At 32.9% G+C, this 17,298-nt stretch overlaps 1 protein-coding gene across 2 annotated transcripts; it reads right to left on the minus strand.

Annotated features, from left to right (window-relative positions):
* Positions 1-6,728: 6,728 nt before the first annotated feature.
* Positions 6,729-17,012, minus strand: LOC120088270 (probable cadmium/zinc-transporting ATPase HMA1, chloroplastic). 2 transcript variants are annotated; one of them, XM_039045449.1, is made up of 13 exons: positions 16,308-17,012; positions 15,239-15,389; positions 14,975-15,159; positions 14,094-14,240; positions 13,531-13,726; positions 13,092-13,204; positions 12,143-12,384; positions 10,692-10,797; positions 9,563-9,766; positions 8,880-9,096; positions 7,968-8,155; positions 7,789-7,875; positions 6,729-7,157 (listed from the first exon to the last, which is right to left on the minus strand). In XM_039045449.1, the coding sequence occupies exons 1-13, from the start codon at positions 16,797-16,799 to the stop codon at positions 6,984-6,986; spliced, it is 2,502 nt and encodes an 833-aa protein (XP_038901377.1). In that variant the 5' UTR covers positions 16,800-17,012; the 3' UTR covers positions 6,729-6,983. The 2 variants fall into 2 exon arrangements, with proteins under 2 accessions (XP_038901377.1, XP_038901378.1); XM_039045450.1 differs by having other exon boundaries at positions 9,563-9,724; positions 16,308-17,011.
* Between the last annotated feature and the right edge of the window lie 286 nt (positions 17,013-17,298).

Below are 17,298 nucleotides of genomic sequence, written 5' to 3' on the forward strand. Positions count from 1 at the left end.
ATGTTTACGACTAATTCGTGTACCTTCGAGCATACTATGACTGATGCATGTTCCTTTGGTTTCATGTTTATGATTGAATTGTGTATCTTCCGGTTATATATTATGACTGATGTGTGTTCCTTCGGAATCACGTTTATGATTGATAGGTGACCCCTTAGGGATCACTACGACTGAAATAATATGAGTGCACCCTGGTGCCTAGATAAACTAGCTAACAGGTAACTTAGAAGGTCATTTACTAGGTATTGTTATACTCACCCTTTCCACTTTTTATGTTTTTCTTTCAGGCAATGATAGAAATGGACTGACAAGAGACAGATGGGATCCGTGATAGAGCCATATGAGGACATTAGAAAACCCTTCCATGCATTTTTTTTTTTTGTTCCTTTCATTTGAGTACGTTGTCAGATGACATGTTTTCACTAATTTGTTTTGAATCTTTTTTTTTTTTTTTTTTTGTAAACATTTTATTTGGGATTCCAACTAAATGTTTTGGTTATTTAATTTACTAATTAATATTTCAGTTTAGAATGGTTATTCATGTTTTCAGTATATTTAGTTATGACGGTCAAAATGTTTGAATGAGAATGTGAGTTATGTCGTACGGTCTTTGCTTAAGGACTCAAAAGGTCGAGTCATTACAAAAGTACATATTAATTAAATAAAAATTAGTTTTATTTAATAATATGTGTTTTTAATTACATAAACCTTTCATTTTCTACAAATAACTTATAAACCTTTTATTTTCTTCAATAAATTCTCTCATTATTATTTGAAAGATGAAAAGAAAGGTTCTTTCATCTTTCACTTTCACTATTATAAATACTCCAAAATGTGTTGGAGTTATAAGGTGTTGAAAATATTGAAATTGTTGAAGGTTTTGGAAAAAAAAAATTTCCTCAAAACAAAATCATTTCCTCTCCAAATTATTCAAAGAAGCCCACAAACTCTCTACGTTATGGTGTCTATTGGTTTTGAACACTTGTTGTTGTGTTTTTTATTGTTCGCGTTTAAAGTTTTTGGATAGAAAATCGTGAACAGACTAGTTTTCAATGGTACGTTTTCCAGATCTTTTCTCCTTCTTAATTTCTATATATATATGCTTTATTGATCATGTGTATTATATTTCTGTCACATATATTCTTTGCTTGTTATCTAAAATTAAAATTAGGACGCGATCTTTTCCACAATGGGTACTCACATTCCCTTTTATTAATATCTCATATTAAAAGGTTTAAAATATTTAAATTATATTTAAATATTGATCTTCTACAGATTCACTTTAATTTGAATCATATTAAAATAAATTAATTATCCATATTATAAAGTTATAATTTAAATCATATTCAAATAAACTTTATAATTAATCATGTAATTAGTTGTATTCAATACAATTAATTTTTTCCCTCATAAATTTGAACATTTCAATTTTTTTCCAACATATTTGAATTTTGATCCTTGTTGGTCGTGGTGCACTAGAAGAGGACTTTATGGACCTACAGACTATAAGCTCTAATGGTCTAAGATTAATTAATTAAACTCTTTAATTAAATTAAACTTCATTCATTAACTACAAGGCAAACCACTATAGACCTATAGTTGAACTCTTATTCACTGTGGGACAAGTTTTGTCCATGGATATAATCAGTATAAGCAAGTCGATCCTTCATGAGTTATTCATAATTACAACTGGGTCAAATATCTGTTTTACCCTATAATTACCTTTTTTTTCCCTTAAGTACCATTGATTCCTCTAATGAACAATTTGTTTATGGTCCAATCATAAGTTAAGTCTCTCTCAGTTCAGTGAGAAGGTGGGGCCCTTTGTTCAAGACTCGAAACCAATACTTTAGGGAACTACTCATCTACTTACCTTATGTGGGAAGGAGCGAATTCCTTCTTATGAAGTTATGTTCCCAGCTTCACATTAAGTCAAGTCCTCAAAATGATAGGTTATTGAGTAAAAAACTTGGACCACTCTCATCTGTACAAATCAAAGAACTGACCTCGCAGACAGAAGTTCATAAATGACTCAGAATTAAGATCGAGTCGCACATGATCATCTATGAAATATTAATCTCATCAGTTAATAGATTTACAAAGAGAGATTAAATATTTCGTTGTTCGGTCTTATACAAACTCTTTGTATAGAATACTCTCACTCAAATGTCTCCACATGAACGGTATGAATCTCCATTTGTAACTATTACAAAGTGGGTCGTATCCATAGGGTCATCAAGGTAACGCACTCAACCTTATCCATATACTATAGACCTTTAGGTTATTTCTTGAACATGATCCACCCGTATGTCAACTACATATATGTTCAAGACTTCATGCAATAACCTTGGATTTTTTTAGTTAATAGATAAAATAATATTGCATACTTTATGATTAAAATAATCAACTAATAAATTATGATGCTTTAAAACATAAATTCCAACAACTATCAGTGGTTATCACTATATCTGCTATCAATGATAGCTTTCAATTTGAGAAAATCAAAAGAAGAAGCCAAAAGAAGAAGCATGTGAAATGGTGGGCTGCACTTGGCCTTTTAGTCTTTTACCAATATGGCTATCATTGATAAGTTGCTATCAGTGATATTTGGCCTTAATTTTGTGCTATATCCTTAATATATTTATCCTTGTGCTACATCTTTTATTATTTTATACTTGATTATTATTTGTGTAACTAACTCTAAAATATATGTAAACCTTTAAGTTGGTATCTCAATTAAATGTAGAAAACTTTCAAAATTATATGTGTAATTGAATTGTTGCACAAAACGTTAAGCAACAAAAAATAATAAGTAGAAAGTTAGTGTTTTTAGGTAAAAAAAACAAAGAACAAAAAAAACAAAAACAAAAACAAAAAACAACAACAGAAGTTCATTGGCTGAACGTTGAGGAGGTGATGGTAGCTTCAACATAAGGTGGAGATTAATCGAATGCGAGTTCTATTCATTCACATTTTTTCACATTAAATTAGAGGGAAGTTAAAAACATTTGGTTTAAAATGTATTTTGTCCACCCATATTATTTTCAAAAATATCTTTTTTTCCTTCTACAAACCTACGCTTTAGATCAGATTCCTTCCACAATTAGATTATCATGTGATATATTACAACATTGGATATCATGTCAATGTCTTTTGTAGTGGGTCTACTATCAGTAGAGGACTTTTCTTCATTTCAAGAAAAGGACACATGTAGGTTCAATTATGAATTCCGGAGTGTTTTGGACTACGATTTGGAATTGATCGATTAAACTATATTACATCACTTAAGAAATGTTTGGGGAAAGAAGTTGGTTATTATATTCTTAGGTTATTATAATTGAATTATAATAGTTTGTGTTTAGAGTGTACGTTATTTTAGTTTGGATTACAATAGTATGTGTTTGAAGTATAAACTATTTTAGTCTTAGAAGAAAATAGTAAACACTGTTATGATGAATGTAAAATAGTAAAAACTATAGCAATAGTAAATATTGTAGAAAATTGATATCTTGAAATAGTATTAACGGTAGCTAATTTGAGAATACAAAATAGTATTTATTGTAGCAAGAAGTGGTTATTATAGTCTTAGGATAATCCTTGTCTCAAATACATCTTTAGTGTTTGTGGCGCGTGTTTAGATAATAGTGGGCAATGGTTATTTTAATCTCTCATTTTACTAAAAAAAAAAACTTTATTTACAACTCAATAGTTATAATAAACTCTTTCTTTCTCCAATATTTTCAACGATTGCACTTGTTGGAGATCAAATCCGATGAGCACCTTAGATGACAAACTCTGATGAGCACCTCCTATGACCAACTTTGACAACTAACTCCAACCAAAACCACCTTTGGTATCCAATTTCGATGATGACTACCTCCAATGACTAGGCCTAATGATTATCTACGACGTCCAACTTCGATGATCACCTTTGTTGACCACCCATGCCAAACTCCGACAATCAACTCTCACGACAAGTTTATACTATTGAATATTTTTATATATAATGATATATATATATATATATGTAATTTACATTTTTAATAGAAACATTTTGACTCTTTGGGTGTATAGCAAACAAAACAAACTTGTGTATAAAAACACTTTTAAGAAAATGTAACAAAAAGCTTGAATGATTTTATTTTAAACCATTTTAATTTTTGTAAAAAGTGTTTTAAGTAACATGACCTTTTGTTTTTCAATCCATACATGCTCTAATATACTTTACTTCATATGTCTTATTAAAGTTTAAGAAAATCATGTATATATGAAAAAAAAAATGGTCATTCATAAAATCGAACTGATAATAAGAAAATAAATCACTGATGAATCTTTTGCAATGATTTATATATTTTAATTCTATTGATATAAGGAAAATTATTTCAAATGATAAAACTGTTGAAAATATTTACAAAATATAGCAAAATTTTAGAACTATCAATGAGAGACATTGATAGAAGTCATCAGTGTCTATCATTGATAGTTCTAAAATTTTGCTATATCTTGTAAATATTTCGGTTTATTTTTCTATAATTAAAAACATCACTTGATATAATGTAATAACTTATTTTAGCATCGTGAGTTCCTCCTCAAACAACATGTTTGATCAACCTTAATTTTCGAATTACTTTTGAATTACTTTTGAATGACGACTTACCATCATTATTTCTTTCTTATTCATGTATCTAAGTGACAATTTTTTTTATTTGTTGGTTTTGTTGCTCTTAATCCCAAATTAATTAATTAATTAATATTTTGATGATAACAAATTTGCTTTTATTCACTAACAATTTTAGTGTTTTGAAGTATTCATTGTGTAAAATTCAAAATAGTGATTTCAATGCAATTTGATCACTCAAATCGAAGCTCAAACAAAAATATAGCCGAAATAAGCTTAAGGAAAAAAATGTCCGAGGTGATGATGTGGCAACTTATTCATCAAATTGGACCCATTTAGAGGGTGACATGTGGAGCATTGAAAGAATGTGATTTTTGTTGGATTCTCTTAAAAAAATAATATCGTCCTCGAGAAATCAGATTTACTGATTATTTTAGCTATTTGAAAATTGCAACCAATTTTATCAATTCTTAATGTCATTTACATGTTTTATGAATTCCTTTTATTGTCGAAACACTTAAGTTTAGAAACTAAGATCCGGATTGACCCCTTCGAGATCAATATTTTCTCATTCAATAATATAATCAATTCCTAATGTCTTGAAATCAATAAAATCATAATCAATTCTCATTATTATTCTAACTATTTTCATGATATTTGGTACATGTTCCATCAAAATTATAATCTCATCAAATTGAAAATTCAGTTTCTATGCATTGAGTCAATAATTCACTCGACACTTAAATTTAAAGAAAAAATTGGGCCAGAGCAAAAGAAGTCTGATTCGATGCCCTAATCATTCACCCAACACTGGAATTTAAAGAAAATTTTGGGTCATGTATCTAAGTGACAATTTTGGCTTTATTTTCATTCCAAAATTTTAATTCCTAAAGAAATTAAATTTTAAACAAAAAAAACACAAAAATTACCTATATTTATTTTTAATCTAATTCCAACTTGTTCTATTAAATTTTCATATTATTCCACCTCAAAATTGAATTGTTGTGAGTTTTGTTTTTTTTCTCATCTAAAACTTTGATTTTCACTCCATTTCACCTCAAAAATATTCCTGAACTTTATATTATTTTATAATTATTTTTAAATTTCTTTTTTAAATTTCTACTCTGACATCAACATTTACATATATATTTACAGTAATATTGTCTTACTTTATAAAAATGATTATTAAAATGGTCAATTATAGTCTAATTATTCCATAATTAAAGTTTTATTAATTAATTATAACAATCTTCACTAATTTCTATCAATTTCTATAAAAAAAATTTAAAATTTTTATCGTTTTCCAAAATTTTTAACAACATCGATATTTCGAACTTGGCAAACAATAATCACTGGGGTAATGATGTGTTGTTTTGTAACCCTATGCAGCTGTTATTTCTACTTAATACATTTGTTCTTTTGCCTTGGGAAAAAAAAGGGGAAAAAGAAACCCCGAGTTGATTGACAATCACCTTTGTTGATCGACATTTACAGTAAGCCTTGGTTCTCCATGTCCCTCAATTCCGCGAATACAATAAACAAGTTTTCCAAAACTACTTTTCTTTTTTCAAATTTTTGTTTTGATTTTGAAAATACTTGTAAAACTGTAGATGTCGAACATAAAACTCAATAGATAGAAATATATTTATAGACTTAATTTTCAAAAACAAATTGTTACCAAATGAATCCTTAATAATTAGCTTGTTGAAAAAGGGTTATATTTGCACATTTTTAATGTGACATCCGCAAATCTGAAATCCATATTGCTACCCACTACAAATGTTCTTTTCAATTTAATCTCTGCTGTTTACAAAGTTTCAATTTAATCCTTACTTCATTCTTTAAATATTTATTAGCAGTTTATTTAAACATGTAGTACCTCCAACTTTTCTCATGAAAACACCATCTGACCCTACCATATTTTACTGCCAAAATAACTTTTTATTATGAAGTCCGGTCCTGTGGTTTGAACATACTTCTCTCTAGGTCCTTTTATCTTATTGACCAGATGATTTTTTTTTCCAATGAGTCCATGTTTGGCTAGTGATAACCCTCAGAACACATTTGTCAGTTAAAAAAAAATGAAAAAATAAAAAAGGTTCAATGTTTCTTTACGTGACAAAATTTTGGCTTACATGACCAACACAAAACTACATATTATTTCACCTCTGTTCGGCAATCAGCTTTTTGTTCTTTTACAGTTTGTCGATTGACAAGCAAATGACTGTATAACAATAGCATTCATACATATATTACAATTTACAAATCGAGATGAAAGTAAGAACAAAGGAAGAGAGAAAAAGAATATCAATGTGAGTTTTGGTTAAGATCATGGCTTACTTTGGCGAGAAAGAAGAATTTTATGCTATGAAGTTGCAGTTTGGATGGTACCAGAGCTAGTCTCGGGTTTCGGGTTGAGTTTAGATCTGGGGTTGTGCATCAGATTTTGAAAATCTTGTTTCCATGACCATGAGGGCTGATTTAGAGCACGTACGGAGTTCAGGCAAACCAGGAGAGTGCCACCCTCGTGTAGAAGGACCTGCATTTATGAAGAGAGTCATGAAATAAAAATCACCTGATTAAATGGTATGGAATGCAACTGTGCAGATGGAGAACCATATGGAGAAAAGATTTTAGAAGCATGAGATTTTGTAGATGATATCGGATGAATACAACAACGTTTTCTATTTGTACAACAACTAGGGAGAACAGAGATCGAACCTTAGACTTCTAGGGAAGAAGGCTATGCAATTACCTTTGAGCTAAACTCACTTGCATGTTTTATGCAACTATATAGTTTATGAAATTTGCAAATCATACTCTTCTATTAGTAATAAAAGCCAGAGTATAAACATGGTTTAAAATAATGATAAAATTTTCAGGACAGTATGGAGTTTTTCCTTTTTTTTTCTTTTGTAAGTTTTGCAAATTACAGGGCCGTTTGAAATTGTGTTAAAAACATAGAGATATCATCGGCCTAATTCACAAACCAAAATGATCTAATTTATATTCATGACTAGAAAATAGGAGGAGCTTCCTCGCATTCTCAACAGCTACAAACTGGCTGATTTTAGATCAGTCTACCACTCATAAAATCCATGGAGTTCAATTTAGTAACTGTGGCACTATTTAAGTTCAGGGAATAAACCAGTAAGCATTTAACTTCATACCGTTAGCCACAAGGGAAGAAACCCCAAAACGGATGGGAGAGAGGCTAGAAGGATAGATGACAAGGCAAGGGTCACATTTTGCTTGACCTGAAAGGACAATTACGCCTTCAAATTCAACTGGTGAAACAGGAAAAGGAAATTAAATACTTTAGCCAAAAATATATGGGAAAGGAAGATACCAATGAAGTGGTCTGACGAGATTTGGCAATGCAGAATGGTACAGCGGAAATACTGTCCTGAAGAAGCAGGACGTCTGCAACAGCTGTAGCAGTAGCACTTGCACGACGGGCAAGAACCATCCCCACAGTAGCAGCAGCAAGTGCAGGTGCATCGTTTATACCTTCGCCTACCATGATCAGACCACCCCCTAGAATAAAATGAGAGAGAGTGCTCATTATTTAACTCCTAGAAAAGGGATGGTGCTGGCCAATCAATCAATCATTTGGAAGAATACAAAACTTAGAAGTGGAAGAGAAAGTTCATTCAAAGAGGAGCAGTAATAATATTGCTCTTCCAACAACCAAAGTATAATTCCAGCATTAGAACCCGATATTCAGTGCAGATATTAGAATGATAAGTAAAGTTAAATTGTTGATATTCAGAGCAAAAATCACAGAATAGATCACTAATGTCACACCAATAAACTCTGAAGATTTGTAACATCAATATGAAGCTCATGTATGGCTATTGGCACATTAACAGATAATAATCCATCCAGCGTGCATAGCATCAGGTCTCAATAGTTTACATTTGAAGTTATACTTCACTACTCGCTAAGAAAAACAAAACACTGGCCTGGAAACATAAATTCCTGCAATTTCTTAGTTGGTAAAATGAAAATTACAGAAGAAAACGATCATATATTGGCTACATTTCAGACTCAGAGAACCTGACTTGAAACAAATGGGTAAAAAGTAATCTCACCAAGGGTCGACTAGTGGAAATTAACATGGATCATAGAAGATTAAGTAGGGAGCATCTTTATCTCAACAGGAAACTAAGATGTGATGAGAATTTAGGAATATTGGCAATTAACATGAAGTATGGTTTATACAAAAAGCAAACATGAAATGACGAGTTAGAAGTCTCACCCATCTCCCTTGAAATTTCCTTCACGTGAGCAAGTTTGTCCTCTGGCTTAAGACTGTAGTAAACTTCATTTATGCCCACAGCATTCGCAACTTTCCATGCACTTGAATCATGATCACCTGTTAACATCATAACTCGGAGTTTTCCCTGATCTTGTAGTTCTGCTATTGCATCTACGACTCCAGGTCGAGGTTGATCCTCAAGGTGAATCAGTGTTACCTGCATTGATGCAGCGAAAACTCAACATGCTATCCTTGACTGTATTATTGACACGATAATAGAAGTGCAAGATACGTTCTCAAAGCATGACAGACCTACTGATTAAAACTCCCATCAAGAATATTCAAATAATAACATGGAAAAGAAGAATCACTAAATCTTGCTTTCTAATGAGGCTAGTTACATCTCGTTTTTGCAAAGATTTTGAAATTTCAAAATGTAGTGAAGTCATTGCACTGCACAAGAAAATACACAGGCATAAAGTTAATGGACGGACTGAACTAGAGGAACAGTACCCATCAAGCATATTGATACCTATATTATAAAATATTTCGATGAATTAGCAATAAACGATAATATTTGTAAAATTTATGCAAATATGAGTCATGTGTTTGAAAGTATACCCCCCCCCCCCCCAAAAAAAAAAACTTTGCATCAAATTTTAAAAGGTCATCAAAATTCACACCTTTTGATCAACTGAAAGAGCAGCATGAACAAATTCACTTCCATATGTTGATGCTCTAACAGCGTCCTTGATCTTCCTTGATTCATTTTCGGATTTGCAGAAGGAAGTGATGAAATCCACAGAACCAAGAGATGCTTTCCGCAATTTACCTCCAATTCCCGACTGTAAGATAGAGATTGAATGTAAATACTCTTCTCCTTCTACCTAATGTCAATTATTGAACTAAGAATTTTAAATTTTTAAACTCTAAATAAGTAAAAACAAAAGTGTTAATAGCAAAGTTTTTACAATGATTGAGATGTTACAAATTTCAGAGAAGCCTATTTGAAATTAGCCAGAGTGTGACATGGTGCATTTTGGAAAGAAAGAAGAAACAGTTTTCTTCAAGTTGTGAACAATCATAGATTCCATGAAGGTAGGGTTTTACTCCAGCTCTTATTCAAAATAACTTCACTTGAGGCAAACTAGGATATTTCATATATGGTTGTTTAATTCGGCATTTGGCAGGTTGTTGGACGATTATTGATTTGAAGCATATTAATTTTCATTTAATCTTCAACAGATTTGTAATTGATACTTTTCAGACATGTACAATTTCATGTGCGGAGATAAATCTAAAATTTTAGACGTTCATGTATAGAAATTTGTGCTTAATCTTGCATACAATCTAAAAGCCTAAACACTTCCAAAATCTTGTGAGTTTTCAAGTGTAAAGTACGACAATCTAACTTTGACCAATGTTGACAGCTATTCTAAAACAAAAAGACCATTTCTAATTTGACATGGAAGAGTAATAACATTCTTGCTATTGAAGCATAGTCAACCCTTCAGAAAGACTGCCATCAAGGTGCTTGATGGAATTTCTGAGTTCCTCTTTTTATTGAAAAACTGAGAACCAGGGTGCCAGAGTATTGTTTGATCATAGCACATTTTTATTCAGAGTGGAATTAGATACCCTATGGCCAGTGGCATACGAGTGAAGGAGGTTAAAATATATGATGAAAGAAAAGCTGCAGCAAGAAAGGAACTTTATTGCAAAAATGTTAAGAGGAAGGAACCTAAGGAAGTCTACTGTTGAAGATGAAACAAAAGATCACTAAAACATCCAGCAATATGAAGCAAACACTACCTTAATGCCATGCAGAGTTGCAATGAGACCTCTTCCAGGGAAATATTCAAAACTTTCAACAGAAATAGAAGGAAGGTCTTTCCCCACACTATGATCTACTACAGCTCTACAACCAAAAAAAGAAAAGGCTATAACTACTTGAAATCAGAAAATGAATATTCCAGACAGATATTAGAAGCCAATGCTCCAGAAAAAAGCTACAACATATTTGAGATATTGGCATGAGTTAATTGAAATATATTAACTGCACAATTAAGAGAGAATAAAAGGTGGCGACACAATTAATAAGCCTTCTCCCAACACACAGAAAAAGTATATGAAACTGAAGCCTAATAAAATGGAGGACTATTTATTAGTAGTAATGAAAAACTTGAGCCCTATTTGATAATCAATTGGTTTTGGAAAATTAATCTTCCAATCTCTACTTCCATCTCTCGGGTGTTTTTCTTTTTTTTCCTTCTCGTTATCTACCTATTTTTGCTTTTGGAATTTCGCTAAGAATTCAAGTGTTTCATTAGAAAAGATGAAAACCTAGGTAAATAAACTGTAAGAAAACAAGCATAATTTTCAAAAATAAAAAACCAAATAGTTATTAAATGGGACCTCAATCATTCAGTCCCAAGAGATAAAAATAGTTCCTACTTATTTATACTAAAAATATAATGCTAATCCAGGTCTTCTAACACAAGTAACTGCAGGTGTGAGAAAGAGTTTACTTACTTGATATACTTCCAAAAGGACCAAGTCGCTATTTGTGTTCAAGCATGTTATTCTTATATAATCCCCCTCTGTCCCAATTCTCAAGAAAGTTATATAAATTCTTATATTCAATCATAAAAGAAATCTTATGCGCTGAATGAGAATACTCTCACCCCCATTTAACATTGACTATCTAAGCATGCAGTGGAAGTTTAAATCTTCGGCTCTTTAGCAAGAATCCGAGTTGATGCAACATCAAATGTTAAGAAGGTAAGAACATGACACAAGCGTGAAGAAGCCAAGTAAACAGTGAACATGAAATAAACATCTCAAATCACTATTTGACCTAAAAACTTAAGCTGATGGTTGAAGGCAAATTTAATATTATATCATCTAACATTCCACCTTACTTGTGGGCTTGAAATATATAAAAGACCCAACAAGTGGAGATCAATATAATTGGGGAAGAAATAACATTGCAAGGGTTTGAACACGTACCTCCTATACGTACCTCCTAAACCACTTTCTCTAATACTATATTAAATCATTGATTCACCCAAAAGCTTAAACTGATGAGTGAAGGTAATTAATTTTATATCATCTAACAAAACGGTTAAAATCTTTTGGCTGGCAAATGATCACCATGTTTTTGACCAAATATAGTAGTAGATTAATTATTCCACCCTTTGTCAGGGAAAGATAACCCATAAGAAGTATAAAATGCTAGCCAGACAATTCATTTTGACAACTACCTTCCAATTGGGTGAGTAGTACCCTTTTCCATGGCAGCTGCCACTGCAAGGGCTTCTTTTTCGCAGCTCGGTATGCAACAGGAAGCAAAATGTGATTTATCTCCTCCAATCTTATGCCCATAAATGGGTTCTATGGCTTTAAACACAAGTCCTCCTGTAGTCAATGTTCCGGTTTTATCAAATGCAACAGTGTGAGAAGAAGCCATAGCATCAAGCACGTGTCCACCTTTCAGGAGTATCCCCTGTTCCACCAAGCACATGTCCATTTTTTCATGCTATTTCCAAATTTAAAAAAAAAAAAAAAAAAAAAACAAACATAAAAAACAAACAAAACTAAACTAAACTAAACTAAACTGAACTTTGCAGTGACCCTAATACTTCCTAAATCTTTGAGCAAAATGTCAAAGAATGAAGTAAGCATCCACTTAAGACGATGATTCGGTTTATCATGCTGTTGCTGAGTTTAGAGTTGACTGCTGTGATAACTCACTCTATGTGCAGTGCGCCTAACTTCTTTTTAATAGAGAAAGCTAAACAGCTACTCACTCATTCAACCAATAACAACCAATTTACAATATGGTTTCGATGTCAAATTTATATATATATATAGAGATATATGTGTGTGTATATATATAGCACACATATGTACATATACATAAATATAAATATGTATATATGTCTGAATATATATGTATATATGTATATTTTTTGGGTTAAGCACCATCCTCAAATGATAACATGCAATTGTCTTGACCATAACAGTAAAGCTTAGAAAACTTTTTAAATGACATAAAAGGTTGTTGCAGGAGTATAATTTTCATAAAAGTAGATTTCTTCGCTGGTTTCTGTGATAATGAAATGGACCAATTAATACATGCTCCACCAATTTTTGATGCTCATATCAGAAATTTAGTACATTACTATATCACCAAGTAATAATAATAAATACCTTTCTTGCACAGGAACTTATTGCAATAGCATATGCCAATGGCGCTGCTGCCAGTGCACATGGTGATGCGGCTACCATGAGCCCAAGTGCTCTATAAACTGATCCTCTGAAACCTAAAAATTACAGGCATCAGAAGTGAAACAGACACCAGAGAGAGAGAGAGAAGGAAACATGGTGAGCTAAGCTCGACTTCAATTTCCAAGGGCAATACACTCGGGGAGGCATAGAAAATCTGGCTGGTACCTTAAGTTGTCAATTAATTTGAGTTGAGTTCAACTTTCAAATATATTTATTTGGTGATGACTAGAGTCTAGTTTACTGTCCTAAAGAATGAAAGAAAATAGGCCGATCTAGTTTGGAAATGCACAAAAGCCTGTCCTAAACTGAAATAGTTCTCCCAAATACATATGTGAAAGTACAAGCACACAGCATAGATTACCTGGTGTGCATATAAATGGCCACTTGAACAATAATGGTCCAATAAGGGCAACCGCCACAGATAAGACTACAACAACCTTGCTGTAATTCTCACCAAATTCATCGAGCCACCTCTGTAGCTTTGGTTTATTAAGTTGTGCTTCTTCAGTCAACTGCACAATCCTGCTAAGTGTTGACTCTTCCCATGTTTTTGTAGCCTATACCAAATTCATACTTCACAGATTCAGCAACAACAATTGATGATCAATATACGCTTTTATAAAATCATTAGCATTTCGAATACCCAAAATCCAAGGTAAGTCACATCGCAAGGATTCAAATGCCTTAAAACCTACGTTAACTTAACACAGACCAAAATTAATCATTCTAATAAATGATAAGATTTAGCATTAATTTCAGACGTTGAATTGAGATTGTATAACTATAAGATATAGTGACTAGTATAAGATAGTAAAAGTTTAAAAGTAACAACATTTAAGAGGAACAAGGTATCCTATTCTGAACATTGCCAGGCATTTAAGAGGGGGTTAAAGGTAAACTAGGAAATAAACAATCTTGTCATACCTTCACTATGATCCTCCCGTCCAAGTTTCTTGCTCCGCCTGGAACTCTTTCCCCAACCTTGATTTGCAATGGTTTGACTTCTCCTGTCAAGTGCTCAACAGTGATCGTCGCACAACCTTGATAAACTTCACAGTCTACAGGGACAGACTAACACAAAAGCAGCCCTCATTATGATATACAAATGCATCATCTAGGACCAGCTGAACCGTTAAAAAACACATTTAAAAAAAATAATAAAAAAATAAAAAACACTACTATTACAACTATATAGGAATATGAATATCTTTGGCAATAGTAAAAACATTTGTCTTTCAAATATATATGTCCCTGTGACTTTGATGAATCAAATCCAATACTGTCCCTTAGGCTAAGTGAGCTGGAAAAACCATTAATAATCTTATATCTGATATGGATTAGAATGTCATAATCACATTCCTAGAATAATAAACAAACAAAACTGGGGAAAGATACAAACAAAATAAAATAAGCCGTCACTCAGTCCTAGCCCCGTTCATTTAGTGGTTATAAATTTTACTATGATGAAAAAAGTTACTGAAGAATATTGTTTCTCTCGAAGTACTCAGGACACACAAATAAAAGAAAGAAACTATTTTCTTAATATCTCAAATAAGCTGTTCACTCTCCTTCAAATAACATACTCAAGTTTTCACTAAATAAATATGAAAAGATTACAAAATTCCCTTGGAATTATTGTGTTGAAATGACATGCGTCAAAATGTAATTAGATTGTACACAGATTTCAAATAATTCATGACTAACAATTTTTTATCATAAACTATCAATATTAGTCGCAGGATCAAAGTCTGAATCGTCATCTGCCAAACCATATTAACATGAGGTGAAAGGTTTCTATGACATACCTCGCCAGCTCCCACCAAGATATATGAGCCCACTTCAACATCACGCACTGGCACCCTTCTATGCTCCAGATCTGAAGTATCGGGAAGGTTATCATCATTCACATCAAGAACAAGAGCAAAATCTGGATGACTTTCCTTCAACTCTTTAACATCAATCATTGATTGCTTTGTGAAATACTCTTCAGCTGCACCCACAGAGAAAGTGAGATTCTTTCCAGTAAAGATATAAACTGTCGGCAATTTTGTTTCTTCACAAAGGCTTACCAATATGAGCCATATTAAACATCACAAGAAGTAGTCCTCCTTCCAAGGGGTTCCCCATAAATATTGATGCAAAGGCTGCAAGAGCCATTAGCACATGGATGTTTACTCTCCCACCGCTAATATCGGTTAGAGCATCAAGAGAAGCAGAGACCTGATACAGTGGTATAACAATTAGATTACTGGCAGATTACTGAGTAACTTTAAAAAATACAATGATGAAAATACTCAACGGCCTGCAGTAGTTATCTTCAAATATTAAATAAAATCATGGTGCCCTAAAATGCATTTCCTTAAATAACCATGATTTCTGATAGGCTGCCAAACAGAGAAGTACCAAATAAAATGTTTAGAACTAAAAAGGAAAAGAGAATGTTATTGTGTGCTTGCCAACTAGAGAAGCCACAAACCTGATGGCAGGAGCGGCCAAATAAATATCTACTTGAGATATGGGTTTTTTATATTTCCAGAATCCTGAGAGAGAATGTTTCGTCTTACTTACTCAAGACGACAATTTAACATTTGATTGAATATGCATCCTCAATGTAGTAAAAGGAAAGTTCATAAGTCTTAAAGATAATGAAGTTCATTAATTTTCTTGAATATTCAAACAGGAAATAGCTTTAACAAAATAGCATATCTTGGAATCAACCCTCTACAACTATAGTTATGTAGTACTATGCTGAATTACTACTAATCCCAATAGTTTAAACTGCTAGATTAGAAACAAGTTAATCAAGTTTCGTGAAAATTACGAAAAGTTTACTCTCAAATTTAGATTTGGACAATTATAATTACAATCCTCGAGAAGTGAGAAATTTTGGTAAGGAGTATAAAATCACTATGAGAATCCAAACTAAGAGTCACCTCACCTCCATGATCCCATGTTAAAATACATTTACTCTTAGAAGCAATATGATTCTTTTACATCCAAAGGCATAATATATTGAACAGTCACCTAGATCATTCTACTAGTAAGAAAATTCACTGTCGATTTGCATTCAATCAAATTAATGATAGTCAAGCCGCAGTAACCATGTTACAAAAGGTGAGTTGTTTGAACCGTTCGTACCCCGACTAAAGGAAAAGCAACTGCAATGAAAACATTCTGTAGAGGCTTCACAGCAGGTTTTGGCACCAAATAAGGGCACGCAGCTGCAGTTACAAACAAAGCTGCAGAACCGCAACACAAGTGTAGATGCTCCCTCAAGTAATTCGCCAAGTCCGTCCACCTAATAGCTTCCGCAAATCGAACAAACGCCTTTTGAGCCCCAGTCAGCTCCACTCCATCACTGTCACCACCGCAATGGTGCTGGCAGCCATGGTGGTGGTGATGGTGACCGTGTCGGTGATCGGAGGCCTCGGCGGCGCAACGGAAGTGACCGAACCGAGGATAGGAAATCTTCTTACAGGGAATGGGAAAGCGATTGAGCCGAATTAGAGAAGAACGCGGCGAGAAGCGGGAAAGAGGTCCAATCCTCGATTGAGCACCGGCGTTGGTGTTGCGGGTGAGTAAAGGGTGAGGAGATTCGGAGAAGGATATGGGGACAAAGAGAGTGTCCATAATCGGCAGTGAAATGCTATGAACAGATAATTCAAGCCATAATCTGTGGGGGAGATGAATGAATCGTGGTTACCAGAGCATGGGTAATGCCGGAATTTCACGGCGGCGTGGTTGTGGGATCATTTCGAGTACTGCAGCTTCGTTTGTGAGGTTGAGGATCATCATTGATTCCGTTAGAACAATGGGAGCAGTTAAATTAGAGTTAAATTCTGGTGGGTTGTAGTTTGAAACTAATCATCATGATTGATAATTGATTTTCACTTGCAAAAATAACAGTTTTTTGGTAGGGAAATCGTACGAAATCATTCCCAAAAAACTTTCAAAGAAAAAAATTAATAAAATAAATAAAATTTTTATTTCTTTTAAGTAAAATTCAAACACTAAAATTCTGAAAACACTATTCGGGGTACCTCTGACTTTATTTTAAATAAATTGATTAAATAAACGAATTAATAAATGAAGAAATGAAATAACTAAAAGTTTTAATATGCTAGACTCT

This window comes from Benincasa hispida, chromosome 10, assembly GCF_009727055.1.
Source record: "Benincasa hispida cultivar B227 chromosome 10, ASM972705v1, whole genome shotgun sequence".
NCBI classification, from domain to species: domain Eukaryota; kingdom Viridiplantae; phylum Streptophyta; class Magnoliopsida; order Cucurbitales; family Cucurbitaceae; genus Benincasa; species Benincasa hispida.